Source organism: Condylura cristata, unplaced genomic scaffold (genome assembly GCF_000260355.1).
Source record: "Condylura cristata isolate star-nosed mole 26May11 unplaced genomic scaffold, ConCri1.0 scaffold00018, whole genome shotgun sequence".
Taxonomy (NCBI): Eukaryota; Metazoa; Chordata; class Mammalia; order Eulipotyphla; family Talpidae; genus Condylura; species Condylura cristata.
This window is the reverse complement of record NW_004567119.1, coordinates 38,290,501-38,306,632: the sequence shown is the minus strand read 5'-3', so window position 1 is coordinate 38,306,632 and position 16,132 is coordinate 38,290,501. Positions and strand designations below refer to the sequence as shown.

Here is a 16,132-nt window from a genome sequence, read left to right as displayed (position 1 = left end):
CCCAAGGGTCCTCCAGTTCTTCACCCAGCACTCCTCCCCCAAGGGCCAGCAGTGGGCCAGCCCCGCCCCACACCCCCTCCTGCGTACACCCCCTGTTCCTTTTGTACCTCATTCCTTTTTTACTGTCACCGCTGACAGCTGAATCAGAGAAGTGGGAGGAAGAGAGAGGATGGAATTGCGGCTTTTGGGGGGCCGGGAGCCGGGAAGGGAAGGGTGTTTGGAATGTCACAAGGTAAAAAGAGACTCAACAGTGAGCATGAACCGATTTGGCTGGTCAGCAGGGAGCCTGCAGAGGCCAGGTAGGGGTGGGGGACAGTGGAGTGTTGGACTCAGGGGCCAAGCCCCAGGCATCCAGGCACCCCAGCAGCAAGGAAGATATGGGAGTCCCCTGGCGAGGACCGGACGGTCCACTATCTCTGTAAGTCTTCTGAGTGGACATCAGGGTTCTGGGGGGAGGCTTGGAGAGGGCTGGGGGCCTGGCACCCACACAAACTCTTGGCAACCTACTTCCGGGTTGGCTGCCCGCCCCCCAGACCAGAGGTAGCTTAGAGCTGGGGTGTGGCTTAGGGCTGGGGGTCCCTTCTGGCCTGGCCTGGGTCTTTCTTTCCCTTTGTGCAACAGGATTCTCAAGTCCTGTCACCCCCCACAAGCTCCTTGTCTGTGCCCCCTTGCTTTGGGAACAGGCGGCCGGCTCCTGACAGTGAATTCCCAAGACTGAAGGGGCCAGAATTTCCAGGGTGAGGGCACCGATCTGAGGCAGACACTCGGAACTGGCCTCTGGCCACAAGTCAGCTTTAGCAGAAGCAACCTGGGTGCTGGAGTGCCTGCTAGGAGCTGGGGTCAGCTGAGCTCTGTCCCAGAGGAGACGCCAATAGGCCAGAAGAGGGTTCAGGAGCTGGGGAATGCAGTGGCCTGGAATGGCCCAGCCCCTTGTCCATCCCCAGGAAGCGGCCTCGGGCCATGGCTAAGGTACTGGGACACTGCCAGCCTGCCCCGGAGGGCACAGACAGAAGCACCCGACCCCTGGTGGCAGCCAGAGGCACAGGAGGGTAGCAAGCAGCTGGGGTGTGCGTGGGTGGCAGCAGGAGGGGCGGAGGGAGGAAGCTGGCTTCCTGAAACCTCCTCAGCCCTCAAAGACAGACCGACAGACAGATAGACAGCTGGCGAGAGGCAGCCTCGGGGACACAGCTGCTTCAGTAAGTACTTGTTTGGGGGGGAGGAGGAGGCCTGTGGTCCTGGGGTGGTGTGAACCCCGGGGAGAAGGGAGGGCATCGAAGAGGAGGTGTGAGAGGTTCCTTGGGCGCTGCACGACCTGGCAAGGGCCCAGTGCTGACCCAGCTGGCATCCCCAGGGGACCAGCAGGGCAGCTGTGGGGAGCTGCAAGCAGAGCTGAGGCTAAGGAGACCCACCTGCTGCCGGAGAGCCTCTCCCTGCCGCCCACCTCTGCACGGGCCGCTCTGTGCCCTCACCCTGTCCCCGCGGGCTTGTAGTGCTCAGATCCCCTCCCCACCACACACGACTCAGGAGCTGTGACCCTGGCCCCAGAAGACGGGGACTGCCCCCCGAGAAGAGGTGGCCCCACCACCTCCGTGCCCCCTCTTGTACCCCCAGCTGTCGCCTCATCGTGCACTGTCGCTCACGGCTTGATGAGGCCATTTCCTGTGACGGTTATAGAGGCGGGTGATGGGGGGGATGGGCAGAGGAGGAAGGAAGCACCCCCAGGCTACCGCCCTGGATAGAGACCCCAGAAGCCAGAAGTGAACCTGGGATGGGAGTGCCAGGGTTAGGAGAGGGTCCTTGTGGGAGCCGGCAGCCTCATGCCGGGTCCCCAACTGGCTCCAGTGTGGCCAGAGGCCTCCAGTGGCTCATTCAGGGAAGGCACGTTGGTCAGGTTCACAAGTGGTGTCTGTAAGCTTTCGCCCTTCCTCCTGCAGAGAACACACACACATATTTTCTATTTCCACCCTTGCCTTCTCTCACTAGGGTCCCCAGCTGAAAGCCTGGGTACTTCCGGCTCAGGTCACCCCTCCGCCCTTCTACACCTCCTACTGGGTTCCCCCATCTGCACCCACAATCCCTGCCCTTATCTTACCTGTATGCTAATCCCAACCTTCCTGCCCCCACTCACCCCACCCCCCGGGGTTCCACCAAGGAAATCCTGTCCTTCCATTGGTGACAAAGGACACCATCTCTGGGGAAACAGAAGACACCCCAGTTCACACAGAGGTGCTTGGGCCGATGACTGCCTGGGGCTGAGCGTCCTTCTCCTGGCCAGTCAGGCAGGCCAGAGTGAGCCGATGAGGAACCCTGCCTTTCAGGTGACCCTCATGGCTGAGTGAGCCTCCCCTGGGCCCAGCACCCCAGCCCAGCATGGTCCAGGACTGCGGGGGGCGCTCCAGAGCACAACTGCCGACCTCGTCTTTGGGGAAAGCCATGACCCAGCCTCCCCCAGCCAAAGCACCAGCCAAGAAGCATGTCCGACTGCAGGAGAGGTGAGATCATTCTGGGAAGAAGCACCCCATCCCTGCCCGCCATCTGGCCCTCCGGCTCTGGCCGCTGCGTCCAGAGGGACTATAGTTGAGCAGAACTGGGAAAGGAAGCCAGATGAGCCCCACTGCATGTTGTTACATGCCTTTTACATGTCTGGGGCACAAAACTTCAGGGCGGCCTTGCGCCTGTTCCCTGAACCCTGGGCTGGGCTGAGCAAGCCCTGGGACAGAGCCGGGGCCTCTTGCTCTTGGAGGTAGATGGGAACTTCAGAGGACAGGGCAGGAGGAGAAGCAGTAAGACCCAGGCTTGTCCCTTGTCCTGTTCTGCCTGACGCAGAGAGAAGGGTGTGCAGCAGGGGGCTGAGCCCTTGACTTCACTGGTGGGCCTCTGGGTCAAGGGCACAACAAGGAGCAGCCCCAGATCGCTGTCACAACCAGACTTGGGCAAGAGGCCAAGTTCAAGGGCGCTCACCCGCCTCTGGTCTGCCCTCAGGCGGGGCTCCAATGTGGCTCTGATGTTGGATGTGCGCGCGCTGGGGACCGTGGAGCCCATCTGCTCAGTGAACACACCCCGGGAGGTCACCCTCAACTTTCTACGCACGGCTGGACACCCCCTCACTCGCTGGGCCCTGCAGCACCAGCCACCGAGCCCCAAGCAGCTAGAAGAGGAATTCTTGGTAAGAACTTGGGGTCCTCGCTGAGTCACTCTGCCCCTCTGGCACCATCCTCTCCTGGGCAGTGGGCGTGTCTTCTCTGTGGGTACTTCAGAAAGAGCGCCCCAGAAATCAGGGAGGACCACGCCCTGTGGGCTTTGTCTGCCCTGCACCCACCCAGACCTGTATCTGCTGCTAGGAAGGGCGACCAGGGTCAATCTGCTGGAAAGGGTGGGAGGGAAAAGAGGACCAGGAAAGGGTGTCAACTGTTCATTGGCTTCCTCTCCCTGTTAGAAGATCCCCTCAAATTTTATCAACCCCGAAGACCTGGACATCCCTGGCCATGCCTCCAAGGACCGATACAAAACCATCTTGCCAAGTAAGGACTGCGGTGGGGTGGAGGGAGGCGGGGGCTGCCTGGGCCTGGGAGCAAGATTTACAGCCTTGGGCAGGAAAGAGCTAGTTCCTTCAGCGGAGAAATATCAATACCGCCTCCTCTCAGCGGACAGAGACGCCCTAACAAACACTGGCCCGTAGCACAGCTCACATTTCCACGCTGACTGTGGGTGGAGCATGCTCGAGTCCCTGAGGTGAACGCGTTGCTTGAAACTACCGTATGAAGCTGGTGCCAGGGGATCGCTAACCCCACTTTATGATGAGGAAACCAAGGGTCAGAGAAAATGTGTAACTTGCTCAAGTTCACACAGCTCATTACCCCAAGCCTTCTTCCTCCTCTGGGCCACATGCTGGATCAGACTCCCCGTTGAGGTTTGCCGTAGAAGAGGTACCTTCAGGGGGGTGCTCAGAGAGAGGTTTTGAGAAACTCAGTTGGAAGTAGAAAAGTGACTGGGGAGACGGAAGTCCTGAGGCCCAAGAGGCGGCCCTGCACGCTTCTGTTCTGCAGAAATAGGCGTGGGGTCCATGGCCATGGGGTCTTTGGAGACCCCTCCTCAGAGCGTGGCTCCTCAGAAAGCCTTAGTTGGGCCCTCCCTGCTGGCACAACAAGTTAAGGCATGGCACTATGAGGCTGTCTGCAGCCACCGCAGCACGAGGTCAATCCCTAGCCCTGGAGCTGACCCACATGGCACAGCAGACTTCTCCTGACCCGCCCGCCGCTCCCCTCAGCAGTGTGCTTCAGTTAGTCTGTGTGTTCCGCTTCCCACTCTGTCTCTGGTGAATCCTCTCAGCCACCCACCCCACCCCTGCCTCTGGTCTGTACCCCAGTTTTGTATACATAAATAAATCAAAAAAAAAAAAAGTGGGCCCTCCCTGGTGGCGCAGCGGGTTAAAGCACTGCACTAAGAAACTAAAGAGCCGCTTCCGCATGAGTTCGATTCCCGCCTGCCCTGGAGGTGACCACATGGCGTGGCAGACCTCTCCTGGCCCGCCCACTGCTCCCCTCAGCAGTGTGCTTAGTCGATCTGCCTGTTCTGCTTCCCGCTCTGTCTCTGGTGAATCCTCTCACCCTCCGCATCTCTGGCCTGTACCCCAGTTCTGTATGAATAAATAAATAAATCTTTCATTAAAAAAAAAAAAAAGAAAGCCCTAGTCACAAGGCCTTAACTCACTGTTCCTGCCTGTTCTTTTTTTCTTAAACGTAGATTACAGTCAATAAAGCGGTCACCCAATCAAAGGAAATGTGGTTTGTAATATTATTGAATTATTTATTTTTTAATTTAAATTATTTCATGATTTTCCTATTATTAGACCTTTAGGGTTTCCGTTATTTGTTTGGAATTTCATTAACTCTAAGGTGCCCTAGACTGAGACATAACAATTGTTTTATGTACCAACTAAACTTCGATAAGCTATAGTTCGTCAATTAGGCATTTCATTTTATCTGTATTCTTTTTGTTTTGTAATGTAGAATTATAAAAAGCATTTTTTCCTTTTCCTCCCCCACCACCCTAACTTTCTCCCTTCTTCCTAACCTCAGGGGCCTCAGGATGTTTTATTTTTTCCTTTCTGAATATACAGTTTTTTCTTTAGGTAATGTTCGTTTACATTATTGTTGGTATTTCAGAAGTGCAGGATCCCCTTCCAGTGCAGTTACCATGTGCTCCCACTAGCGGGCACCAGTCACTGCCTAATGCATTGTGCTCACCCCTCCCGCTTCCCCCATGTCTCAGTTCTACAGACTGCTTTCAAGGGCCAGCTTGTGAGCCTGGTTTTACCTGACCCCACTGTCTTGTTTCTCTATAGACCACGTAAGTGACACCATCCAGTATTTGTCTTTCCCCTTCTGGCTTATTTTGCTGACCATAACCCTTTCAGTTCCACCCATGTTGATGTGAGTGGCAGGCATTTATCTTTTTGATGGCTGAGTAGTATTCCACTGTGTGCATAGACTGCATCTTCCTGATCCACTCATCAGTTTTTGGGTACTCAGCTATTGTAAACAGTGCTGCAGTGAGCACAAGGATGCAGGTTTCCCTTCGAAGTGGTGAATTCACATTCAGGTAGATGCCTATGAGTGGAATTTCTGAGTTATATAGCAGATCTATTTTGAATCTTTTCAGGAACTTCCATGCTGCTTTCCCTAGGTGCTGGAAAGTTTACATTCCCACCAGCAGTGTGGGAGAGCTTCATCTTCACATCCTCACCAGAACTGTTTCTGGTCTTTTTGATATGGGCCATTCCCACTGGTAGGAGATGGTATCTTACTGTGGTTTTGATTTGCCTTTTCCTGATAATAAGTGATGATGGGCATTTTTTTCACGAGCCTGTTGAGCATCGGTGGATCTTTTAAGAACTGCCTATTTAGCTCTTCTGCCCATTTGTTAATTTAGTTATTTGTTTTCTTTTTTATTGAGTTGTATGAGCTCTTGGTAAATCTTCAATATTAACCTTTTTTCAGATGTATGGAATGAAAATATTTTTCCCATTCAGTTGTTGTCTTTTTGTCTTAGTTACCATTTCTTTCACTGTGCAGAAGTTTTGTGGCTTGTAGTTCCAGGCGTTTCTGCTCTCATTTTGTTTTCCTCGCTGTTGGAGTAATTTCTGTGAAGACATCACAAGAGCCTATGTCGCGAAGTGTTTTGTCTAAAGCTGTCTCCTTTGGATTTTGTAGTTTCGGGTCTTACATCCAAGGTACATCCATGTCGAGCTTCATTCTTTTGCATGTGGAATTCTGGTTTTCCCAAGTCCATTGACTGAACAGGATGTTGTTTCTTTTAAAGATTTTATTTATTTACTTATATATGTATGTGTGTATTTGTGCATACAAGAGCTGGGGTATAGGCGAGAGGTGCAGGGCATAAGAGGATTCACCACAGACAGAGTAGAGAGCAGAATAGATGGATCTTCTGAAACACACTGCTGAGGGGAGCAGCCAGTGAGACAGGAGAGGTCTGCTGTGCCATGTGGGTCACCTCCCTGGCTGGTGATCAAACTCAGGCAGTAGTGGTAGTAGCGCTGAGGCTTAACCGCCCTCCCCCAAGCGACCAGTGAGGCCGCTGAACAAGTATATTTTTTGAAGTGCACCAGTTTTTTAAAATTTTTACATTGTCCACTTGTCTGCTATGTGAATGTCCTGAGTTTGTTTTTATTATCCTAACTTAACTTCACTGCATATAATTTTTGTAAATTCCTGTAACATGTTCAAAATGATTGTACTTTATCCTTTCTTGTGGCTGTATAGTACTCCATGGTGCATTGTACCACATCTGTTCCTGTCCAACTTAACACTCCCACTGTCCAGGAATCTGCCTGTATGGGTGTTAGCACTCACCAAGGGGGCTGGGGAGAAGTCTATGCCTCACTCTCGCCATGTTTGCCTGACATTCCCCGGCACCCAGGATGCTCTCTTCCCAGAACCAGACTGGGGCTGGAAAAGGGCATCTCCTTTCCTTTCCTCGTAAACTAGCAACTTTCCCTTGCTTGGACTTGGTTTGGAGAAAATTTCCCCCTTACAGGAAGCTGAGGAATGAAATTTGGATTCTAGTCCCACTTCCCTTCAGGGACACTTCAGTCATGCATTCACCATCGGAAAGTCTCCATCCACAGCCTCTTTGTTCACTCCTATGAGCATAATCCATTCTACATCCACATTGATCTCAAGGTTATTGATCGCACTGCCTCAGTGCTAGGTCTTTTCTGTTCCCTGCCCTTCCTTGCTAGTGCAGCTTAAGCAGCTCTGCCCAGTTAACCCAAGCCAGACCGTGCTCTGAACGTCACTCTACTGCTCAAAGCGTTCTGTGGCTCCCTTTCACCTACATCTAATAATTCGCCGCAGGAAGCTCCTCTATCTCACCTTATTGGACTCTGCATTAGCTGGTCAACTTTTGACTTGACTTCTGCTGATTTTTACTTCCTAGATCCCCAGAGTCGGGTCTGTCTTGGCCGGGCACAGAGCCAAGAGGACGGAGACTACATCAATGCGAACTACATCCGAGTGAGTGGCCTGGCAGTGAAGGAGTTGGGGTGGGGTTGTGTTTAAAGAGGCCCCCGGAGAACACTTCTGGCTGGTGGGCCATGAGCTTATGTCCCCCTGCTGCGACTTGCTGCCATGGCCTTTCCAGACAATGAACCAATCTAGCTGCCAAGACACCAACCTTGAAGACAGAGCTGATGTTAATGCCGAGAACCCACCCATTGCTCATTCTGGCCCGTCTCTAAACTTGGCAGAAAGCTGGCATCTTGAACCCAGCCCCTGGCTTCTTGCCAGCTAGTTAATCTAGAGGTCTTCATGGGTAGCGCCAGCACAAATGGAAGCTGTGCATGGCGTCCTCATTCTCTCTATATATATTTTTAAGATTTTATTGATTTATGCAGAGAAGAACTCGGGTGGAGTGTGGGAGGATTCACCAGAGACCAAGTGAAGAACAGAACAGGTGGATGACTGAAATACACTGCCAAGGGGAGCAGCAGGAGGGTCAGGAGAGGTCTGCTGGCCATGTGGGTCAGCTCCCTGACCAGTGATCAAACTCATGCTGCAGTGGCCGGCGGTTGCTTGATTGTGCTGTGTCTTTAATGGGGGGGGGCTCTCTATTAAGTTTTAACACCCTTTCTGCAAACAACCCCTCCTTTGTGGAGACAGACGTCCATCTATAGGAGCTCAGCCATAAGGTGGGGCCCTAACCCCCCTTCTCACCTCTGCTGATCCTAAGTGAATGCAGTGCCCTCTGTTGGCTCAAGGTGGGTCGATCCACCCTCGAAGGTGCAGAGATGATAGTGGCAGGCAGACACCCTGGGGAACCACCTTCCCTTTGCAGGCAGCTGCTGGGGTGAGAGGTGGTCTGGATTTTACCATCATCTCAGCTGAAGGGGAGAAAGAAAGACTGTCCAGAGTGAGCCCATGTTGTGTTTAAATATGTCAAAGCGATATGTAAAAGTAAAACAGGCACCCAGCAGACACGGAGCACTGCTATTTTTGAGAAAACAGCAGATGAGTAAGGAAACCAGCATTTCAGACTCTTAAATGCTTGATCGAATTTAATGTGCAGGGCACAGGAAAGATAGTACCACCCCATGGCACAGGTGCGAGCGAGGCTTGTGGAGCTAGGTGATCTGTCGGGGCAGCTCAGCCAAGAGAGTTAGCACGGCTGGGAAGTTGAACCCAGATGCGCCTCACTTCCAAGCCCCTTGTCCCTTCCACCAGAGGTTCCTGGTGCGCTATGTCTGGTGCATGGCATCGGTGAGTTTACTCCTTGGGCCTGAGCGAGGCCCTGCAGGGCTTGGGAGCTCCCGGAGCCCTGTGCCCACTGCCTCCCACCCACGGTGCCTCCCTTCCAGGGCTACAACGGGCAGGAGAAGGTCTACATTGCCACCCAGGGCCCCATGCCCAACACTGTGTCGGACTTCTGGGAGATGGTGTGGCAGGAAGATGTGTTCCTCATCGTCATGCTCACTCAGCTCCGAGAGGGCAAGGAGGTAGGAGGGAGGCCTTGGTGGGCCCGGAGAGGCGCCCCTCCCCCACCACACACGGACCTGCCCCCACTAGGGCAATGCGGGACCAGAGCTCCCCTGGGACTGAGACCATAGCCAGGCCCAGCTTGCACCCCTCAAAGGGTAACTGAGGGGACCACTCCAGCTGCAGGTGCCTGTTCAAGAGCACCCCACCCCAGGTGCTGCCCCAGGCTGTGCCCAGACCCTCCAGTGGGGGTGGGAAGTGGGGGGAGGGACCCCACTTGTCTTCCTGCTGCCTCAGCCCTGCTCAGCTGATAGGCCCTCCCCCCTCTGACTCCAGCTCCCTGCCTTCTAGAAATGTGTGCACTACTGGCCTACAGAAGAAGCAACCTATGGACCCTTCCAGATAAGAATTAAAGAGGTGAAGGAGCGCCCAGAATACACTGTGCGGCAGCTCACCATCCAGGTATGGCTCCCGGCAAGGCTGGTACCAGGGTGGGTGCTGCTCCCAGCAGCTCTGGAACTCAGCCTTGACCTTCCCGGGAGCCAAGCTTTCTTCATCTAGACCTTGAACCCACAAGTGCTTAAGAGAAAGAAACATAGGTTTGGGCCTCAGGGGTGTCTGGTCTGAGAGAGCTGGACTGACAAACCAAGCAGGCCCCACCAGAAAGCCCACCCATTCATGCTGAATGGAATGCAGCGGTGAGGCCCTGGAGGCCTGCGGAGGGGCCGCAGGAGGTGCAAGAGGCGGAAAATAACACGTGTAACTGTTCTTTCAGATTGTTTTCTGTTATTGCACAGTGGCTTGTACCATTCAAACATTTTTTTGAATTTATTTATTTATATAGAACTGGGGTACAGGCCAGAGGAGCAGGGGCCGTGAGAGGCTTCACCAGAGACAGATTGGGGAGCAGAACAGGCAGATCGAGGAAGGACACTGCTGAGGGGAGCAGCGGGCGGGCCAGGAGAGGTCTGCCACGCCATGTGGTCACCTCCAGGCGGGCCCTCAAAACATTATTCTACCAACTTATTACCCTCACAGCATCATGGGAAGTGAAGCAACACCATCTCATTGTCTCTTTTTTTTTTTTTTTAAAGATTCATTTATTTATTCATACAGAACTGGGGTACAGGCCAGAGGCTCAGGGGCGGTGAGAGGCTTCACCAGAGACAGATTGGGGAGCAGAACAGGCAGATCGACGAAGTACACTGCTGAGGGGAGCAGCGGGCGGGTCAGGAGAGGTCTGGCTCGCCATGTGGTCTCCTCCAGGGCAGGCAGCAGGCGGGAATCGAACTCATGCGCAAGTGGCTTCAGACTCTCAGTGCTGTGCTTTAACCCGCTGCGCCACCAGGGAGGGCCAGTCTCTATTTTTTTAAAAAAATTTATTTATGCATACAAGAACAGGGATTACAGGCCAAAGGTGCAGGATTCACCAGAGACATAGTGGGGAGCAGAATAGGTGGATCAAGTGAAATACAACTGCTGAGGGGAGCAGCGGGTGGGTCAGGAGAGTTTTGCTGTGCCATGTGGGTCCCCGTCCTGGCCGGGGATCGAACTCATGCTGCAGTGGCTGTGGATAGCTTCACAGTACTGTGCTTTAACCCACTGTGCCGCCAGGGAGGGCCCTGTCTCCACTTTCTAAGTGAAGAACATGAGGCTGAGTGTTGCCCAAGTCTTGCTAGTTAGAGGCAGAGCCACGCCTTGACCTGGGGTCCTCCCCTCTCCTGAGACAATGCTCCTTCCAGAGATTCAGAGGCAGGAGCACTGGAGTGTGAGGAGCAGAAAGAGTCAGCTTTGGAGTCTGTGACTAGCCTGAGGTGATTCTCGCCCTTGCTCTCCTCTGGCACCAGAGAAGCAGGCAGTGCCCCATCCTGACTCTGGTTCTCATGCTGCCCCCCACTCCCCGCCCCAGCACCAGCAGGAGTGCCGGCAGGTGAAGCACGTGCTCTTCTCGGCTTGGCCTGACCACCAGACCCCCGAGTCAGCTGGGCCCCTGCTACGCCTGGTGGCAGAGGTGGAGGAGAGCCCAGACACTGCTGTCAACACCGGGCCCATTGTGGTGCACTGCAGGTATGAGGCCCCACCCCCACCCCGCCATGGCAGCTCTGAGCCTGGCTCCCCTTCCCTTTCCCTGGTGTCTCCTGGAAGGAGCTAGAACAGAATATAGTAGGCCCTTCTCACGGGGCAGGAATCTCTAGGCCATTCAGCCCTGCCCTGTTCTTATACCCTCTTCACGCAGCACCCAAAGGGGTCTAGAACTAACATCTGGCAGTCTCCAGGCCTGTGTGGGAGGAGGCAACTAACATCTGGCAGTCTCCAGTCTGCCTGCTTGTTGGGAACTCATTTATTCATTCAGCAAATGTTGGCAGAAAACCCGTTATGCCAGGCACGGTGTTAGGTGCTGAGACAGCTGTGAATGAGACTGTTTGGCTGTGCCCTGATGGGCTGACCATCTGACTGGAAAGACAGCAGGTTAAACAATTAAACGCAAGGCATATGGAGAGCTGTGATGGGAGTATTTGGGGAGCACAGGTTGAAGTTGCCTAGTCTGGTCTAGGCCAGGCAGAGGAAGTTCTCTAGGAAAAAGAACTTCTCAGGTAAGCTAAGACCTGAAAACTGAATTAACAAAGCAAAATGGGAAAGGAATAGCTCTCCACAGAGGGAACAGCAGGTGCAAAGGCCCAGAGTGGAACTTAAAGATGGATGCAGTGTCAGGAGCGGAGTTAGAAGGTGGAGGGATGTGGAGGTCAGGGGTGTAGAGATGAGAGCTGATTCTGGAAGGTAAGTGCAGGCCAGATGATGAGGGGCCTCGTAAGACTGACCTAGAAATTTAGACTTGTCATTTATAAAGAATACTGCGTAAAAAGTGGGTTGCCTAAGAGCCAAGCAGAAGACAAGCTGAAAAGAAGGAAACCATTTGGGTAAGAGGGCAGGGTAGAGAGAAGTGTGGGAAGGAGCAGGGGTGAGGGGTGTCAGCACAGGGAGGAGGGGCCGAGTCCTCCGTGCTGAGAGGAATCAGGTAAGGCCCCACCCCACCCCCCACCCCAGGCAGCCAGCCTGTTAGCTGGAAACCCCTGTGGACAGCAGAACAGAAGGGGGCCCATCAACATGTCCATGGGGGACCAGGAAGAGATCTAGGGCAAGAGTAAGAAGATAAACAGCTCCCCTGCTGCCTGCCCACTACAACCAGATGCCTGCCTCCTGCTATTTCCCCCTGGGCTCTGGCCGGCCGACCCTGTTCCCCACTCTCCTGCCCCCCCCCAGGCCCCCTGCCCCAACGCCTCCTTGGCTTTACTCAGTGCAGGGATTGGCCGGACTGGCTGCTTCATCGCCACCCGCATCGGCTGTCAGCAGCTGAAAGCCCGAGGGGAAGTGGACATTCTGGGCATCGTGTGCCAGCTGCGTCTGGACAGGTGGGTTCACAGGTGCCACAGGGCCAGCAAGGTCAGCAGTGGCGAAGACGCCACCAGTGTCCCCGGGCTCACAAGCATATCCCCGTCAGCACTTCCTGTGAGAAAGGAAGGGGCCCCTCTGCGTAAGAGCTGTTTGTTTTGAAACTAGCACCTAAGAATCTCAGTCTAGAATGTGGGCTTGGAGGCCTAGAACCAAGCCTGCTGTTCTATCCATCCCCCCCACCCCCCTACCCCCCAGCCCTCTGACTTTTTCAGTTTTGTTTTTCCAAATTCCCTACTCAGGAGAAAGGGGAGAGAGTAGAGTCGGGTAGGTTCTGGGTGGGCAGTTGCAGGGTTTGGAAACAGATGACCCAGCGGGAATTCCACGCGGCTTGTGAGGTGTCATTGTCTTCTTGGGGCGTTGTCTTCTTGAGCGAGGGAGAAATAACGGCCCCTTTCCTCAGGAGCTGTGACAAGGAACAGATGAACAATATGACAGTGTTTGGGGAACATGAGACCCTATCTTACAAATATATGGCGTTATTATTTTACTTTTAAGATTATTGGGAAGAGGCTTGGAGAATCGGAGCTCAGGACAGCGGCCTGAGGAATTAAGAGTCTGATGTGCCCCCAGAATTGAGGGGTCAGTGTGGGCCCCTTCTCTGCCCTGAGTGAGGGGCAGGGGGCTTTCCTCATGGAGTGGGTGTGGCTGCAGCCGGCAGGAGGGGCATACTGAAGATGAATGTGGGGAAAGTCAGTCTCTCCTGATAGGATGACAGAGACACTCCTGAGACCTGGCCCTCGGCCCCCCACCCCCACCTTCACTCACCCTCTCGTGCTTCCACTCTCAGGGGGGGGATGATCCAGACCTCGGAGCAGTACCAGTTCCTGCACCACACCTTGGCCCTGTATGCGGCCCAGCTGCCAGACAAGCCCAGCCCTTGACTTCTGCTGCCCTGTGCCAGGTGCCAACTTCCCCCCAGGTCTGGGAAGGTGGGTCTGGGCCAAGTGGGTTTTGTGACCTGGGGTCCCCCCGTGCCCCCGTCCCATGGAGGGGGGACCTGTCAGTGAAAGCCATCACAGAAAGCTGCACCTACCAGGTCAGGGCCAGATTCAGGTCACTATTGGCCCGTCTGCTTCTGCTAGTCAGCTCAGACGAACTCTGGGGGCACCTTCCCTGTCCCTCTGGACTTAAGAAGGGAAGTTGGCACTTATGCCAGGTCTGAGAAAGATCTAAGTATCCTGGTCTCCTTTCAAATGCTCTGTGAGCTCCAGCCTCCCATCTGTGACATGGACATTAGCTGCCACGAGTTCCTAGAAGTTGTTCCAGCTGTATCCCCTTCCTGAGGCTGGCAAGAAAGTGATCCCAAAATCATCCCCTTGCAGGCCCTGCCCAAGCATAGGCCAGATGCCAAAGCTGGTCTTCACCTTGGCCAAGTTCTCAACATCCTACAGTGACTCACTGTTTCCTCACCCCACATCTTGAGGGCTGCACACCCCTCAAAGAGACCAAGGACCAAACTATCCCTGTGCCTACACATGTGTCTTGGGGACAAGGCCAGGCAGTTGAAAGCTGCAAGAGGAGGGAATGTGAGGACCCCCCAGAGACCCAAAGGGTGACTCCTGGCTCCATAATTGCCAGCAACTCACCCTGGCTACTCCGTAGGGAGAATCACATCCTCTGTCTTGCTTCCGGAAGACATCCTGGATACCCTAGAAATACAAAAGTAAGAAGCAAGAAGAGGCTTCTAATCTACCCTAGTAAAGAGCTCAACCTCATCTCTGCCTTCCAGCCCTGTATATGCAGAGTACACGCAGAGACTTTGGGGGTTTCTGCCAAAAATCTGGGTTACAGCACTCCACACAGGCCCAGGGACTCAGACCAGACTGAATGGGGACCCTCATAGTCTACCCAGACAACTAGATCCACCCAAGAACCTTGGCATCCTTATAAATTCCAAGACACCCCAGATCTCTCTCAGGGCCACCTCCCACACTCCAGGAAGACATCGGGTCCTTGAATGCAAGGTGAACGGCACCATCTCTCCTGGCACTCAGCCACGGGTCTGCCTTTGTGAGGCCAAGGAGGAAATCCCCAAGAAACTGGACCTTGGAGAAAGCAGGGCCTTCTCATTCATCGCCTCTCTTCTGAAGACCTGCAGCCTTGAACCGGAGATCAATTTTCTTCTTGCTTCTGCTTGGCCTTACTGAAGAATACTCCTTCCGTCCAGCTCTGGGGATGGGCTCATCTGGGCCTGCGCCTTTTCTAACCCCTAGGAGAAGCGACCACTGTCTGAACCTGCAGGCTGGCAGAGATCTCTCAAGTGCCTGTCTGCTCTGAGTTCATGGCCAGCCAGGAGGGAGAGGTGGCTTGGGCTCGAGGGCTCCCCTCCCTGGCACTGCTGACCCAACCCCTAGTCTAGAACTTAGAGGGCACAAGTTCTGGAAAAGTAACCAAGTGGGAAAATAAAGACTCCTTGGATGGCTGGCCCATTCCTTCTTTTCATCTTCTCTGGCCTCTGGGGCCTCTTTCTAGAAATAGAATAAAGAGCCGTAGAGTGGAGGCAGGCTGCTGCTCTCCATCTGGGGTATGTACTTTCCCTGAACTGTTAGGGACGTGCAGAGCAAAGAGATACCTGAGGCCATTTAGGAAATGGGGAGGAGGGGAACCCCAGGAGTTGGAGAGGGACTTATAAAGGGCAGAGACTAGAAAGACAATACAAAATACCCCAAAATATTGCACAGTGTCAAAATTTTGTGACCCACTCTGGTTACTACTTCATCATTTGGGACCGTGATGGGTAAATTGGATGGATATGGTTGATATTATTAGTTTATGCATCTTGACTAAAATAATAAACTACATGTGAGTATATCTGAAAGCCAGCTACTAAGGGTTCCCTCACCTAGGCCCCACACAGACCTTCCATGCAGACTGGACAGTCCAGCCAAGGTGCCCTGGCCCAGCGGTGGCCCGTCCAGGCAGGAAAGGAGGACAGGCCTGCACCTGCCGTCCTCCTGAAGAAAACTTGGGCCATCTTTGCCCTTTTCCAGGTCTTCCTCAATAGAAACAGCTTGTAGAATTTTGTCTGTTCCAGGGTCACGGGGATCCCAGTAAAAAATAGCATCAAGTTCAAACACCTAGTGGGCTTTGGGCCAGGAGCTTTCTGAACAGGTTCAGTTATACTGTAGTTAACAGACAAGATGGAGAATTCCAACACCCAAGTTGGGTTTGTTCCTCTCCCCTGAGTGCATGTGGAGGGTGGAACTCTGCAGACCAGCCCCGGAAAGGGAGCAAGAACTGGGGTGGGGAGGGTGGGGGGAGGGGGGCGGTCAACCGCCTCGGTCTGCAGCCCTTTCCCAGAGACCTCACCTTAGTGTGTCTTTAACCCGGACCTCACTCGGTTCTGGCCCACCACCCTTTAGGAAGGAAGGGGGCGCCGGTCCGGCCAGGCAGCCCGGGCAGCGAAAAACAAACTGAGACGCGGTTCCCCCGAGCGTGCCCGGAAGCCCGCTGCCGGTTAGTCCCGGCCGCCGAGGCCCGAGGCGATTGGCACCCTCGCCCGCGGGCACGGGCACAGCGCGGGACGAGCGGGGAGCGCGCGCTCGGGTGATCGCAGGACTCGGCCCGCCACGCACTAGGGCGGCGGCGGCACAAGAGGAGGAGGCGGAGGCGGAGGAGGTGGAGGGCGCCGAAGCCACACCCATCGGCGAGCGGATCCGGGGGCACGGAGTCGTCGGCCGCCGAGC

At 54.4% G+C, this 16,132-nt stretch overlaps 1 protein-coding gene across 2 annotated transcripts; it reads left to right on the top strand.

The window, feature by feature from the left end:
* Positions 1 to 1,149: 1,149 nt before the first annotated feature.
* On the top strand, positions 1,150 to 14,433 carry PTPN7 (protein tyrosine phosphatase, non-receptor type 7). Of its 2 annotated transcripts, XM_004685505.2 has the most exons (11): positions 1,150 to 1,196; positions 2,319 to 2,492; positions 2,983 to 3,166; positions 3,437 to 3,521; positions 7,459 to 7,535; positions 8,876 to 9,013; positions 9,345 to 9,455; positions 10,903 to 11,060; positions 12,290 to 12,403; positions 13,234 to 13,347; positions 14,354 to 14,433. In XM_004685505.2, exons 2-10 carry the CDS (start codon positions 2,371 to 2,373, stop codon positions 13,325 to 13,327), a joined length of 1,083 nt encoding a protein of 360 aa, XP_004685562.1. In that variant the 5' UTR covers positions 1,150 to 1,196; positions 2,319 to 2,370; the 3' UTR covers positions 13,328 to 13,347; positions 14,354 to 14,433. The 2 variants fall into 2 exon arrangements, with proteins under 2 accessions (XP_004685562.1, XP_012582441.1); XM_012726987.1 differs by lacking the exons at positions 13,234 to 13,347; positions 14,354 to 14,433 and having other exon boundaries at positions 12,290 to 12,605.
* Positions 14,434 to 16,132: the final 1,699 nt, after the last annotated feature.

Bases quoted from the DNA above. Each gene is read 5' to 3' on its own strand.
- PTPN7 (XM_012726987.1), top strand. From the start codon at position 2,371: ATGGTCCAGGACTGCGGGGGGCGCTCCAGAGCACAACTGCCGACCTCG. The intron at 3,167-3,436 runs GTAAGAACTTGG...TCTCCCTGTTAG, and splicing joins AGCTAGAAGAGGAATTCTTG to AAGATCCCCTCAAATTTTAT. The intron at 7,536-8,875 runs GTGAGTGGCCTG...CCTCCCTTCCAG, and splicing joins TCAATGCGAACTACATCCGA to GGCTACAACGGGCAGGAGAA.